Genomic DNA, 15,629 nt, shown 5'->3' on the forward strand with positions numbered 1-15,629 from the left:
CAGATGATGAAACACTGAATGATTTCAAGCACTTTGTCTAATAAACTTACATCTTTCATTCTCTATACAGATTGGAGCGCTGTGGTTTGTCAGAGATCAGCTGTGATTATCTGGCAGCAGCACTGAAGTCCAACCCCTCCCATCTGAGACAGCTGGACCTGAGCTGGAACTACAAGCTGCAGGATCCAGGAGTGAAGCATCTGTGTGGTTTCCTGGAGAGTCCAGGATGTAAACTTGAAACTCTGAGGTCAGTCAGCATGTTTTAGTTGTGCTGAGATGAATATGATGTGAAAGTTGTGCTGACACTAAACTGCAGACATCAGGCTGATATTATACTGATCCACACTGAGGATCTTCATGGTAAAGTCTGTTTTCTTCTTCTCTGGTTTAGTCCATTGACTGCAGCAGAACAATGTTCACATTTCAAACCTTCAAAGAAGAAGAAAAATCCTCCACTGGAAAATTCACTGTGAAACTCTCAAACTCTTCATTGCACCTTAAAGTCTGTCTGACACTGAAATCCAAAGCAAAATGTGCGTTTGCTTTACAGACAGCAGTCCAACACAAACATACACACATCATCCAAAACACAGTCCAACATCCAAATCTCCTCCACTGCCAGCATGAATGATGGGAAAGAGAAGGAGGAACACTCTGACATTCAGGGTTAGAATGAGTTTCATCAAGCAGACTGTGAAGATCAAAGCTGCATTAGAAAGCTTACATGAATGAATGAGTGGACAGAAGTGGACAGAGATCATCTGAAGCACTTCAAAGGCTTTAAATCAGCACATTTCTCTTTATTCTTTATCAACTCTGTTAGTTTCTCTCAGTTTTCTGTGGAATGAAGCTAACAGCAGGCTAATAAGATGCTGACCAATAGGTTTCTATTAAAGGTTGTAATTTGTATATGAAAAAGTGCTTTGGCTCAGCAGGGATCAGCTTACAGGTAGAATACAGCTGCTGGATGGGATTAGCATGTCATAGCTATCTACCAAACTGCTAACTGGGGGATTTCAGGCCATCTATGGATCATTTTTGCTAACTGTTTATTCAGCTTAGGCTCACAGGGCTGCAGCCTGTGCCCTAGCTGTCATAGGGCAAGAGGCGTGGTCCACCTGCACAGGTGAGCAGTCCATCACAGGGCCAACAGAGAGCGACAGAGAAGCACTCCCTCACATCCACACCTACAGCCAATGTAGAAGCACCAATGAACCTAAGCAGCATTTCATTGGACTGTGGGAGAACATCCAACCTCCACAGAAAGGCCCAGCTGACCAACAAGCTTCAACCTACAACCTTCTTGCTCTAAGGCACTAGTGCTAACCACTTTTGCCCATTTCAGCCCAAATCCTGCATCTTCCTGTTTCTGACTCCAGGCCAGCTCCACTAACACTTTCTCATCAGACACTGCCACCTAGTGGAGGAAGTCTTAGTTCCATTTGAAGCTTCAGATTACAGTTAGTTCCTTTACAAAGAGGTGGAGGTGGTGGGGCCACAGCACCATCATCACTGAGTGCCATAGGACACTTAACCTTTGTTTCCATATGCTGGGAACTTCCTGTTGTTCCAAGGAGGACTGGAAAATGTGTGAAAATCTCCCAGTCAGTTCCTCACAGCACACTTCAATCATTTCCCTCCCACAGCATCAGGACCAGGGCTTTTTCTCTCTTTGGTCCCACTAAGAGATTTCCACACAAACACCTCATCAGTGGGACTCTCAGAGCTACCAGCCCTTTGCTACAATCACAAAGCTCTTCATTGAAATCAATGATATCAAAGCTGGAATCAAATGAGTCCAAGTCTTCTGCTGATTCAGCATCACATTCATCTTTGCTCCTTGTCCTGCATCCCCACCATGGACTTCATTCCTTTCCAAGCCAGCCTTGAGTGTCCTTTATTCAGCTCATCCTCTGCTTTACTTTTACACCTGATTTTAGCTGCTTTATCTCTCTTTCAACAGGTTTCTGTGCCTCAATCTTTTTCTTCTCTCCCTCATAACAAGACAGCTTCTTCTGCCTGAGAACATGTTGGAGTGATTTACTAATCCAGGGCTGCTTATTGGGGAAAATACTTCCTGTTTCCAAAGTAATCCCCATTTTTCCCAGAAAGAAATGTCAGTAGAAATCGATGATCTAAGTGAGAACATGAGCCTTTAAAAAGTCCCAGTGGGTGCAGTCAAAGCAGTCCCTCAGTCCCAGTATAGAGTCTTTGGTCCAGACTGGAACAACTGTGTGCCCAGTTTGAGCTCTCTTCAGTGCTGTGACCTGACAGACCCAGAGGGGCCATCACATCACATTTAGAAGCTCCCCTGATGGAGCCACAACACATGTCCAATACTTAGTCTGTCTTGTTGGACCAACTGGAAGAAATGATTCAAGGACTTAGTCACAGAACAGAGATTCAAATCTCCAAAATCCAACTGGCTGCATCAGGACATATAGTCTGAAACTCTGCACAGTTTCCTGTTTGAAGCTGCTTCCTGTTGGCTTCAGCTGTTTGGAGTTTCCATTTTCTAAACTTCTACATTCTGAACCTTCTTCAGCTCTGAACAGATGATGAAACACTGAATGATTTCAAGCACTTTGTCTAATAAACTTACATCTTTCATTCTTTATACAGATTGAGGGTCTGTGATTTGTCAGAGATCAGCTGTGATTATCTGGCAGCAGCACTGAAGTCCAACCCCTCCCATCTGAGAGAGCTGTACCTGTATGGAAACAACCTGAAGGATCCAGATGTGAAGCAGCTGTCTGATCTTCAGCAGAGTCCAGACTACAGACTGAAGACTCTGCTGTAAGTAGAGTGATGGAGTGAGTGGGTGGTGCTGTCAGCAGTATTGTACTAAACACAGTCAGTATGAAACAAAGATCCAGTGTTTCCTGTAAAGCTGCAGCTTCTCAGTGAAGCTGTGAGAGGAGAACGGTGACAGGCTTCAGGATTGGACACAAACACTTCCTGTTTCTCACCTTTATGGTCACCATAGTAACGGCTGACACGCTCTGATCAAACACTGTCAACAGCCAATCAGCTCTCTGAACAAAGCAGCATGCAGACCAATGACTGCATTGATTTCCAAGTTTAAAGCAGTGAAGAACACAGTCTGTAGGTGAGGAAGAATTTAGTGAGAGCAGATGTTTGGATGGAATTCCTCCAGTTAACAGCTGGAACCGTCCATCTGGATTGTTGGGCTTGTTGTTGGGGTTCCTACAGAGCTCAGAGTGGACACACCAAGGTTCTTCTAATGAATGAAAGTCCAAACTCAAACTAGGAGGGAAAAACATTTTCAGCAACTTCAATAAAAATCCAAAGATTAGAAAAAGTGAAGCAACAATGAGTCCTAGTACAGTCCCAGCACTGACGTCCCTGCTGCTCTTTATACTGGATGTGCTGCATCACTGACTGACAGCTGATGAAGAGTCTCTGGAAACACTCGTTTATCTCCTCTGCTCTTCCTCCTTCTCTCTGCAGGTGGAGGTCGTGGCATTAAACAGGACGGTGTGTGTGCTGAGAGAGGAGCAGCTGTGTCCTGATGATCCAGAGAGGTTGAAGCAGCAGCAGCTTGTGTGTAGAGACGCTCTGACTGGGCCATGTTACTGGGAGGTGGAGAGGAGAGCTTCATCCAGCAGTGACTGACAGAGGAATGAAGTGCAGATGACTGTCAGTGCTGCAGAGTGAACTGCTCTGAGAACAGCTCCACTGTCAGACACAATGTAGAGTCCAGCATCAGCCCTGTGTGTCCCTCTGGATCTGACAGAGGATCATCAGTGTATCTGGACTGCTCTGCTGCTGCTCTGTCCTTCTACAGTCTCTGCACAGTCTCTGTCTCACTCTGGAAAGATTTTACAACTTGTTGTAATTACAGAACGTTAATATAATATTCAAACATGTGATCTTCTCTTTATTTCTGAATCTTTACCAAATAAAGAAAAACCAAACTAACAAACAGAAGCTGTCGTGTCCTTTTTCACCACATCTGTGAATCTTTTCTGTGTTTTTCCTCTTTTCCTCCTTCCTGCAGCTCCATCTTCATCATTCTGTGTCCAGTATATGTGAACACGTCCAAAGCATCTGAGCCTCATGTTACCCGTTTGTGTGAGTTACGCCTGTCGTTGTGTTGTGGTGTATAAATAAGGGGCAGGAGACAGCGCTGGATCTCTGAGTTCTTTACTCTCAATTTCTGCAACATCTGCAATATCTAGAAATGCAAACCTGTGAGCTGTGTGTGTTGTGCGTCTGCTCGGCCACCTCTCCTCCGGCCGTGCTGGAAGCAGCTGTGCGTTTGACAGTTTTATCGACTCGACAATAATCGAACAAATTAAATGTTCAAAAATATCAACTTAAGCACTTCAAAGTCAACAAAAAGCTTAAAACAATGAAATAATATTTCACTGACAAAACAACAGCTCATAAGAACGATACACAAAATAATACAGAAACAAACAAATAAAAGTTATTAACCAGGATCCATGTTTTTGTCACAAACACTGAATCAGCTGATTCACTCTTTATGTTTCTGAGTTTGTTTTGTGATTATAGTTCTGGTTTCTGTTTCTGTGTCTTCACTGTGTCCCACGTCTCCTTACTTTGGACTCTGTGTTATATTTCCTGTTTTACTTTGACAGTCCTGTGTTACTGTTTCCTGTCTCGTGTGTGTAATTGGTCCCAGCTGTGTTTCCCTCCTGTCTCCCGTTCCCTGATTACTAAACTGCGTCCACGCCGCCGGCGCTCCTCTCCACAGCTGGATTCCAGGATTTCAGAGCATCCAGCTGTGGTGAGTGATGGAGACACTTTCTCTGCTCCCTCAGTAATCAGGACAGTTTATTGAACATCAGAGGACATAAAGGACTGTTTTTCACCTGCCCGTTCTGAACCTGGACATTAAAGACTGCTGGCTTCAAGGACATTAATCCCAGTGTCAGCCAGCCAATAACAGCCTGTGTTTTTCAGCTCTTTAGGAGTCAGAAATGAGAAAGACACAGACTGCTAACCTCTCCCTGCAGGAAATAAGCTCCGCCTCTTCCTTTCCTGTATATGAGTGATTCTGACATGAGACACAATGAGTTTCCTGTTTATTGTGACTTAAAGCGAGCAGCAAAGACACTAAACTGTGTGTTTCCAGCTGAAGCTGCTTTTTGTGTTGCTCCCACAATCCTGTCTAAAACAGTCAGTGAGGAAAACTCAATGTGACTTCAGAGTGACAGAGGTAAGCGACTCATGTTGTAACTGACGTCAGACGCGGAGATTTTGGCGGAAAATTAAAGCGAATGGTAGTTTAGAATTGAACAAATTCCTTTAAGCTTCAGTATTACCAAATACACTTATCAATAGTCTTCTAACTAACAATATTTGTCTAAATCATCTCCAACACCCTGGAGAACAACGGGGAGAGTTTAGAGGCTCTCCAAGATTACATTGATCAGTGCTTCCAGGATCTTGTGATGAAGAAGGCTCAGAGTGCAAAAACTTCATCAAAACCCACCTGAAGCTGCTGGAGGACACGGTGAAGAACATCGCCTTTGATAGAGTGCATCGCATCGGCCCCATGCGGGCTGCGACCGGGAGACCACGTCCTACTGTGGCCAAGTTCGGCCACTTCAAACAAAAGGAACAGGTGAAAAGTCTCCGTGTCCATCGGTGTTTCTCCACGTCTCTCTGCCTTCTTCGTGTCATCTCTGTGTTTCCCTGCTGCCCTCATGTTTTCTGCTTTGTCTGTTAGTTCTTCCCAGTTTAGGTTGATGTTCGCTTCTTCCCTCACCTTTGTTATTTTCACTGTAAATAAATCTCCACTCGCATCTCCACCGCCGTCTGCATCTTGGTCCTCATTCACTCCACCACACGACTGCTGCCCCAGCCGTGACAACTTTTGATGTTTCCTCTACATTTACCTTTAAAAATTATTTACTTTGCCTTGTTTGGTATCTTTTGGCATCAGATGGCCGACTTCTAAATGGCCACCATGGTCACCACCGAACTTGAGGAGTTTGCCCCCTCACATATACTAATGTGCCACAAACAGGACTTTAACATCACCAACCATTCCTATGTTATTACGGTGTATCCATATAACTGGCCCACCCTGTACAGTTATGCTTTCATTGTGACATACTGTATTAACACAATTCAGGGAGGATTCTAGGATCAGAGCTTTGGGGGGCTGAGCACCCAGAGAGCTGCCCAGCCAGCCAAGATACACTTTACTCGTCACAATGAGACTTCTTCCCCGTCTCTGTCCCTGCATCCTCCCTGTCCTCATGTTGTCTTCGCCTCCTTTATCAGTCATCATAATTTTACCGTCTCTGTGCAAGTCTGCAAATTTCTTTATTAAATCAAAAGATTCTTAAATCCATCAAGTCTCTCTGTGCCTGGGTCCTCGTCACAAAACATGACATCACTGTTTTGTACTTTTTAACAATTTAATCCCACATTTGTGAAAGAAAAGCAAAACACTTTTTTGAAAAGTCTGTAACAAAACCATCAATTCTGATCAAGGTTATTTAAATGCTGCCAAAGAAGAATGGATTGGAATAAAAAAAATACATATCCTAACCTTAATTACTGGAGGAGAATAATGAATGATGCTCATAGTGAGTAAGAAGTAAACTGAGTGCATATTTTGGACAGAGATTCACTTTTAATGTGTTTGTATAATATAATACAGATGCATAAAAACACTCCTGAAACAGAATAAATTATTACAAATAAATTATTACAAAATATTAAAAAAGCCTTCTTCTTCATGTTGAGGACAGCTTTGACTTCCTGTGTTACCCACGGTTTGTTATTAGGATAACACCGTACCGTCTTAGCAGGGGCGACCGTGTCCACACAAAAGTTGAGGTAGTCTGTAAGACAGTGTGTCGCCCCCTCTATGTCCTCACCATGTGGGCTCAGGAGCACATCCCAGTCTGTGGTGTCATAACAGTCCCTCAGAGCATCCTCCTTGACCGGCTGCCTTTGGACGAGGGGTGTGTATTGTGGCTGTAGGTAAACCAGGTTGTGGTCTGACTTCCCTAGTGGGGGGAGGGGGGTGGCTCTGTATGCATCTCTCACATTAGCATATAGTAGGTCAATTGTCCTGTTGCTCCTTGTGGGACAATTCACTAGCCTAGTTACTGCATATTATTGGTTGTTGCTGTGGGTTCCCCACTGTGTTGGTTTTTCCTTGTGTTTTTCAGCAGATGATGAAATAGATTTTCAGTATTTTTTCTCTCTTCCTCTCCATCTATTTCTCTTCTTCTCTATTTTTCCCTCTTCTTCTGTTAACTTTCTCCCCAGCTTATCTTTTTTCTTCTTTCCTGACCCCTGTTCTGATTCTAATGACTCAAAATAAAGTAAAATCAGAATCAAATTCTAATAAAATATGACTATCAAGTGGACCAGTATAGCAAAAACCATAATGGTGGCAGAGGCCACAGAGCCAAGTGGCAGGATTTTCAACGTTCAAACCAGATAAAAAACAGAAATTAAATGGTGTTAAAAGCCATGAATTAAGGCAATTCATTCACAACATAATTACAAGTTTTACTGGACGTTAATATTTTTCTCTTTTTTCAGTGCAAAACAAACTAACAGTACACATGATGCTGGCAAGTTAAAATGTCAGTGTCTTTTATAGATAGCATGTCTAGCATCATAGTTTTATAGATCACGTAGTCAGGGTAAAAACTCCATCTCTGATTATTATTGTACATGACTGTGACATGCAGCGGCCTCAGCATCATGATGAAGGCGACCGGAGGAGATAGTTTGGTAGACATCGATGTTTTGCCGATGAAGGCTCATGTAGCGGTCCTCTTTGTCCTAAACAACAATTTACACTGTCATTTACATTTAATTAAAGTGCAGCTTAAAACACAGACATAATGCACTGCAGCCTCGGCACAATTAAGTGTAAAACAGAACTATGGAAAACTCACAAACATCTGGCGAGTTTCAGATCCTGTTAAGTTAGTTAGACCTGATCTGTTTTCTCTGTTAGGATAAAAACATCAGAGGTCATGGGGTGAAAAATACCTCAAAAACAAGACTAGCTATGTCTACAACTAATGTGTGGTGTTTTAAAAGAACCTATGAGATACTTTGAACACCACAGTGGCTGCTGTATGCAGTAATGTGCTCAAGTGATTTCAAAGGGTCATTTCATGAGTTTAAGTGCGTCAGTAAAAGTTTTCACCTGCGAGGATTTCTCCTCAGGCTGTAACCACAGGTTATCACAGCCACACTGATGAGTGAAGCAGCAGCAGAAATGATGGGAACTGTAGCCATGAACTTCATGCCAGAAGAATCTCCATCGTCTGTTGAATGTTGCCACACACACAAAAAAACGTCATTTTGAAAACATGAAAAGTCACGAAATTTGCATTAACCTGTTATATTAAAGTGGAAAACATGTTTATCTTTTCATTACATTAGAGTTACAATTGCATCATTCAAACATTTCACTGATGAAATAACACCAAAGTTGTGATTGGAGCAGTTTTATAATGAAATTTTAAACAAATTAGCCAGAAGAACAGCTTAAAAACATTCCAGATGTTCATCTCCTGACTGAAACCTTTCATTAATCCGCTGCAGGCGGGAATGATGACCTCAAACCATGTATGACAGAAAAGAAAGTGTTAACGCAGTTCCAAACATCCACCTTGAATCTGCGGTGTGGGTATAAATAGAAAATGTTTTTACCTCTCACAGTCACACTGAGATGGAGAACATACAATCCACCACGAAATCCACACTCACAGGTGTAGTTCCCACTGTCTTCAGATGTTAAGTTGAGCAGGTGGAGAAACACAGTCTCATTTTCTTTGATCAGTGTGAACCTGGAGTCACAGCCATGAATAAAGCCTCGGTCGTAACGATAGAGCAGACGACACTGTTCTCCTCGGCTCCTCTCTGTGCTGATCTCACACAGTATCATCACAGTAATATTCAGAGTTGTTTTGCTGCATATTTGAGTGGAATCGGGTTTCTTTCCAATTGTCTTCACAAGAGTCTCTATAAATTGTTCCAGTTAAAATGAAACAAAATCGGGATTATAGTTTCTATATATTTGTTGTTGTGGGAAAATCAATCACATATATTATTTCACTAACCTAACTAAAGCTTTCTTCTTAAACACCTGGCTTTACAGCTTTTCTTTTTTAATTATATATATTTACCTTCACTGCTAAAAACCACAAGCAGAAGCAGGAGAAAGCAGAGTTTCCGTGCAGTCATGCTGGTGAGGCAGTAACTGTGGCTGACAGTGTGAGGTAGACTATAGTGAAAGCAGGAAGACTTGCACCCTCCTTATTTCACCTCTTGTGTCTACACTGAAACTTTTACTATGTCTAAAATAGAAGTGCATAAAAGTGGAAGGACAGTAGAAGGTAAACCACCAACATTGTTTAAGCCAGACTGATCTCTCTGTTTATCTGGATGGACATTGTGTTCAAATTATGATGAGATGTTTGTTCAAAAACAAAACTAGTCTGATACAAAGAGTCATGTTTGCCACAGTTTATTGTGTTTGTATTGTATTAAATCTGAGAGCCTGAGTTGGAGTATTATGACTGAATGGTCTCCATTACTGGGAAACAACTATCCAGTGTGAAAAGATGGACGTTTATTATAATATATGAATATTATTATATTAGTATGTCACCTAAAGTTTTATATACTTTAAAATGTTTCATAGAGCTTTATTATCCACTCCCACAGTTCCTGCGCTTCTTGCTGAGCGTGTCTTGTTGTTGTGTTGATGGTTCACTGAGATGATAGTCTGGTAGGAATCACTCGATGGCTGCTGAAGGTTTGTATAGGGCTGATCTGGCTCATCGTCATCCTTTAGAAAAGTGAAATATTTTAGGTATTAATCAAGTTCAACCCGGTCTACCCACACACTCTATTGATCTTTAAATCTCTCCATCTGTTGCCTGGATTATTTAATGTTTCTGCTCATTTCTGTAAGAGCTTCTTCACAAAATAAAGGACACTGAAGTTGGCACTAATAGTATTATAACACTAATCTGTAATTATCTATATAAGTAGTTAACATCCTAAAACATAAATGTACATGTTTTATGTTTACTGGCAAACTTTTAACTAGCTGCTGTAGATCGTAGCAATAAATTGCTCACCAAACCGTTGGGATTTTCAGGTACAGACACTCCAGATGTTCCTGACCTTAAGCAGCCACGTTGATAAGAAAGGATGTCAGCATTAGTGTAACACTATTCACATTCAAACAGAGAAAAATCAAGTAAGAACATCTACATTTATATTATCTTCTCTCTTAATAATGATAATTATTTTTGGAAGGATAAAAAGTGTTCATTCTAGACATGATGTTTAACATACAGCGAATTCTCATTTATTGAAATGCGATGTTTCCTTTTACTTTCTCTACATCTATATCATCTTTGAATTACTACAGCAAAAATAGTCTCACCCATTACTTTTCCTCCAGTAGATAAATCCCACGATAACTCCAGTTATAAAGATGATCACAACACCGGGCAGATAAACGGAAAAAGATTTGTCTGCTGAAGTGTGCGCCTCGTTTGTGTCTAAATCATTGAAAAGATGCATTTGTCAGTAAAATCATTTACTTTCATTTCCTGGAAATCAAAACACAAATCAAACACAGTTTACGTCTACTGAAACTCTGAGTGAAGTAATGAAACCCCAGTTTTATAACCACAGAGCTTTAAATATTGTCACTGTGCTCTTTTCTTTTGTCTTCTTCTTCTTCTTTTGCATCTTTTCTGAATATTACTATGAACTGAAATTGGTCCAACTGCTTATATACATTCACTGGCCACTTTATGAGGTATACTTGTTCAGGGTGTAACACAAATATTTCAGTGTTCATTTCATTTGTCAATCACATGTCAGCTTCATCTTCCTGGTTAAATAAAGGTTAATAAAATAATAAAATGTCAGCAAATCAATGCTCAAACAGAGCAACATGGCACATGTTACTGGTCCCAGTGCTTCACAAACTGCTGATCTGCTGGGATTTTCCCACACAATCATCTCTGTTCACAGACAATGGTCTGAAAAATAGAAAATATCCAGTGAGCTGTGATTCTCTGGGTAAAAATGCTGTTTACACATCAAACCTTGAGGCAGAGCGGACCACACTGGATATCACTGCTGTCCTCTAACAACAGCAAGCTGAGGCTACAGTTTGCAAGTCTGGACAACAGAAGACTAAAAAAACGATGCCTTGCCCGATGAGTTGATTTCTAACAGTTCAGACTGCTGGTGGTGTAATGCTCTGTGGGGGATTTTCTTTGCAAACTTTGGACCCTGTAGTAACCACTGAGCATCATTTAAACACCACAGCCTGCCTGAAGGTTGTTGCTGACCACATTCATGTCTTTATGCCCAAAAAATACCCATCGTCTGATGGCTGCTTCCAGCAGGATACCACACCATGTCACGGCGCTCAAATCATGTACGGCCTGCGCAGTCACCAGATCTCAATCCAGCAGAGCACCTTTGGGATGTGGTGGAACGGAAAGTTTGCTTCAAGTAAGAGCAGCTGACGAATCTGCAGCAACTGTGTGATGATGTAATTTCAATATGTCTTGAGAATCTTTGAGGAATGTTTTTAGCGCCTTGTTGTGCCACAAAAAATGAAGACATGTTTGATGGCTGAAGGTGGTCCAACTCGGTTCAAAGATGTACCTGATAAATGAGTCAGTGAGAGTATTTAAACTGCTGTAAGTGAAAATAAGAAGAAAAGAAATGAACAAATTACAAGAATAAAAAACACATAAGCAGGTCAATACAATGCTAACACAGTGCTGAATAACTGTGTCAGATAAAGAAACCAAAATGCATTTACCTTCCACAGTGACACTGATATGGACAATATATGTCCCTTCAGTGTTTGTACACTCACAGGTGAAGTTCCCACTATCAGCTGGTGTTAAACTGGTCAGCTCCAGAAAGGCAGTCTGATTTTCTTTTGTTATTGAGAACCTGGGGTCACATTCCTGAGTAACGTTCTCTCCGTGTCGATACAGCAGATGACACTCTCCTCCTGTGTCCCTCTGTCTTTTGATCTTACAGATAATCAAAACAATAGTAGTCTGACTTTCCTTGTTGCAAATCCGAGTGACATCGTGTTCTCTCCTGACTGTCTTCACAACAGTCTCTGTAAACAGGGACAGCAAAATACGGTAAATACAAGATTCAGCCTGTGTCAGAGAGGACTTTAGTTTCTATATTTTGTGAATGTTAAACCATCTTTTTAATCCCATAATAATGTGTTTAGTTTAAACTAAAAGCAAGGAGGTTATAAATTTAAAAATATTAATAATGCATAATGAAAATAGTTTCCTTGTATTACCTTCAGCATCATGGGACACAGCTAGTGGTAACAGCAAAATCAAGCAAAGTTTTGATACGTCCATGCTTGTTAACATGTCTGTAAGCCACCGACAGTGAAGAGGAAGATGTGCGGAAAGAAACAAGCTGAAGCTTTCCTGGCTAAGCAGACGTCAGACTGTTGCCCTTCACGGGGCAAGTGTGAAATGATGTAAAAAGGAAGTGTACTGACAGGACTTTCATATTAAAAGGCTGTAAAGTTGAAACACTGTGCGAGCTCCCACACAAAAAGAAAACAAGCTAATTTTTCTTTATCACAGAGGAATTATTACACTGCTAACTGTCATGTTCGCTGAAACTGAAGGATGGATAATATTGTAAAAGTAACAACAAAACTACCATTTATCATAACATTATAAGCATTTTAAACTAAAATAGCGTGTGTTATGGTTCAAAATATTGGGGATGGAGACAAGAGGAAAAACCACAATAACAACACTGGTCCGGTCGGGTTGAGTCAAACGATGATTTTAATGATCACACGCGTGGGAGATGGACACTGATGCAGACAGCCTCAGATCTCAAAATGGTGGAGCATTGCTCAAACTCTTATAGCCTCTGGTGCCTCCACCTTATCATAAAAAGCCTAAACATTCACATGCTTTCTCTCACACAGCGCCTAAGCTACGACCTTGGCTCTATCTGCTCCTGCTGAGATGGGGCAGAAAACTCCAGTATATTCTGTTCTCTTCTAATCAGACAAATAAGACAATAACTTTCTGCGAACAGTATTTCTTATAACTCAGCAGTATAATGCATCATAAAACAATATCATTCATTCACAACAAGTCAGCAGTTTAATGTAATGCAAATCAGTTTAACTAATGCAATAGTTATCAGCTTCTTCTAATTCAGGAGAATAATGCCAACTAAAACTACATAATAATTCACCATCTTTAATTAGGGGTCTAACATGGCATAAAATAATATTATAATCTAATAATTCCCCCTGATGAGCTCATTAGAATAATGAGCTCACCAACACCCCATAATCCAGTGTGGCTGGGTTCATCTCTTCTCACTCCTGAGGTCCTTTGTCCCCCTGAGGGGCGAACCATATGTGGGATGACCTCTATGTTTGCGCAGTTCAGATGCAAGACAAACTATTATTCCAACAATAGCAGGTACAGATGACACTCCCCAGGTCTCCCACAGCTTTATTTGGTGCTACCTTATACCCTCCAGACGTACTCAGACTAGAACCTCTGTCCAAGGAGCTTTTAGCCTTTTATGTTATTGCTGCAGCTACCAGTGTCGTCCAGTTGGATGATCCTCTGCTCTTCATTCTTCAACCTCAGGGGTTAGACAACCCTTCAGTCGTGGCACAGATCAGGGGATTATTCTGCCCCGATTTCAAACAACGATCTGTGTATCCTCCAGAAAAAGGAACAGGAAGGTGTCCCCCTTTTTGCCCAAGAGCCTCTCGAACTTCGTTGGTCTGGTGTTCCTGGATTTCCGCCAACCCCTTCATGGTTATTGCTGTGTTTATGGGATCCATCCTTTTGTGGTGACTAGCTGGAGCCCAAACGCCATGACCCTTGGACCCAGTTGGTGTCTTGGCAGTCACTGTGTCTGTCTCTGCTGCGGAGGATCCTCGTATATCTGTGACCTCGTCTGGTGTCTGTTCCTTTCTCTGTAAGAGACAGAAAACCAAAACACCTCTCTTCCTACCCCTAATAATCTAATGTTGTTATCTACTGACCTTCTAGTGATTCAGAATTGGTTTAAAAACATTCAGAATGTTCCAGGGACTTATTCTAATCATATCCTATGTGTGTGTAAGCGTGTTTGCATTTAGCCCTCTGCACTCAAAGTCAATACCTGCAATATATCAGTCCGGACCATCACGCCGAACGAAGCTTATGACCTTCAAAAGACCAAGTGCCAACTCATTATAAGCACATTTGCAAGGTGTGTCTGAAAATTATTGAAACCACTCTTTTTAACAAAAGACAAAGAAATTAACAAATCTTCTAAACGCTATTCAGTTCATTTCAATGATTGATGCTTACACATGGAAATAATGATCTATGCTTCTTACTGATTCTCTACAAAAGACCGGAAACTTCTCGGGCCGCTATTAGCTTAAGTTTTACCATTCCTAAGGTATTAAAGACACAAATGAAGTTATAAAATGTTCAAATAATCCTTGTTTGATGTTAAAGCTCAACTTCCCCCCCCCTTTTTTTTTTTTGACACATCCCCATGTGTCAAATCAACGGAGCTAGAACATTAAAAGAAAAGGTTAGGCAGCTACAAGGTTTCCCAGATCGTTAAGGTGATCTGCGTGTAATGTTCTGACTCAGGTATTTAATATTTTAATAAATCTCGTTTAATTAACTGCCACTATTTAAACTAAACTTAAAGACATAATTGAAGAAAAGATCACAAAAAATAACATGATATCAGTGTTTTGTAAGCGCGTGCGGCCTTCTATGCTCGAAGCCTTTTCCCTCAATAGATCAGTCAGACATTCGCGCTGACTGTAGCTTTTAACCCTTATTAACTTGAGCACAACTCTACAATGAGCAACAAGTTGCAATATGTATAAAAATGATCATGGTTACACCTGCAATAAAAATTATATCATTATCCTAACACCTGTAAATAGAAGATTCATCAGAGGTTATAACAATCACAGGAACACAGATGTTAGTATAAGGTCAAAAAGCTTCAATAAATGATCATCGATGCAATGCTTGTTGCATGATTCTCATACAATAATAATGCTGATATTAAAATAACAGTAAAACACCCCCTTTTATCCCGTTTCGCTTGACCCATAAACGTTTATAAATGCCTCTTTTAAATTTTATTTCCCCCTGTTCTCCCCTTCCTGACCACAGCAGGGGGATCTTAGTTTTGAATCAGCCATGAATCCAGCTCACCTGATTCATCAGTGAGCTCCACCGTCACTGGCGTCTGACAGGGTGGTGCTGCATATTCTTCCTTTAATGTCACTATTTTCAACCTGTTAATTAGAGTGCTTAAACCTGAAGTCGACTACGTCCACAACAAGTCAATACAGCTGTAAATGTGGCCAATTATCAATCTATTACCAATCAATAACAACAGATAACTTCTATTTTATGCATGCTTTTAATCAACCACTCACCCAGAGGATCTCCAATCCCAGGAAATTCCTTCTCCTCAGTCAATGAGTCTGTCCTCCTTCCATGCCCTGGTAACTGGTCCATCCAGAGCCATATGATCTCAAATATACATAAAACAAGCCAAACCACACCTTG

At 41.1% G+C, this 15,629-nt stretch overlaps 1 protein-coding gene across 1 annotated transcript in view; it reads left to right on the top strand.

Moving 5' to 3' along the window:
• LOC309701482 (uncharacterized protein) overlaps window positions 1–15,629 on the top strand; it is a 2,150,955-nt gene that overhangs the window by 2,001,657 nt on the left and 133,669 nt on the right. Inside the window, exons 28-29 of the mRNA XM_082525718.1 lie at window positions 71–247; window positions 2,623–2,796. Of these exons, the coding sequence (XP_082381844.1) occupies window positions 71–247; window positions 2,623–2,796 (351 nt within the window). The remainder of the gene's footprint in view (window positions 1–70; window positions 248–2,622; window positions 2,797–15,629) is intronic.

This window comes from Aulonocara stuartgranti (genome assembly GCF_965226115.1).
Source record: "Aulonocara stuartgranti genome assembly, chromosome: 23".
Lineage (NCBI taxonomy): Eukaryota > Metazoa > Chordata > Actinopteri > Cichliformes > Cichlidae > Aulonocara > Aulonocara stuartgranti.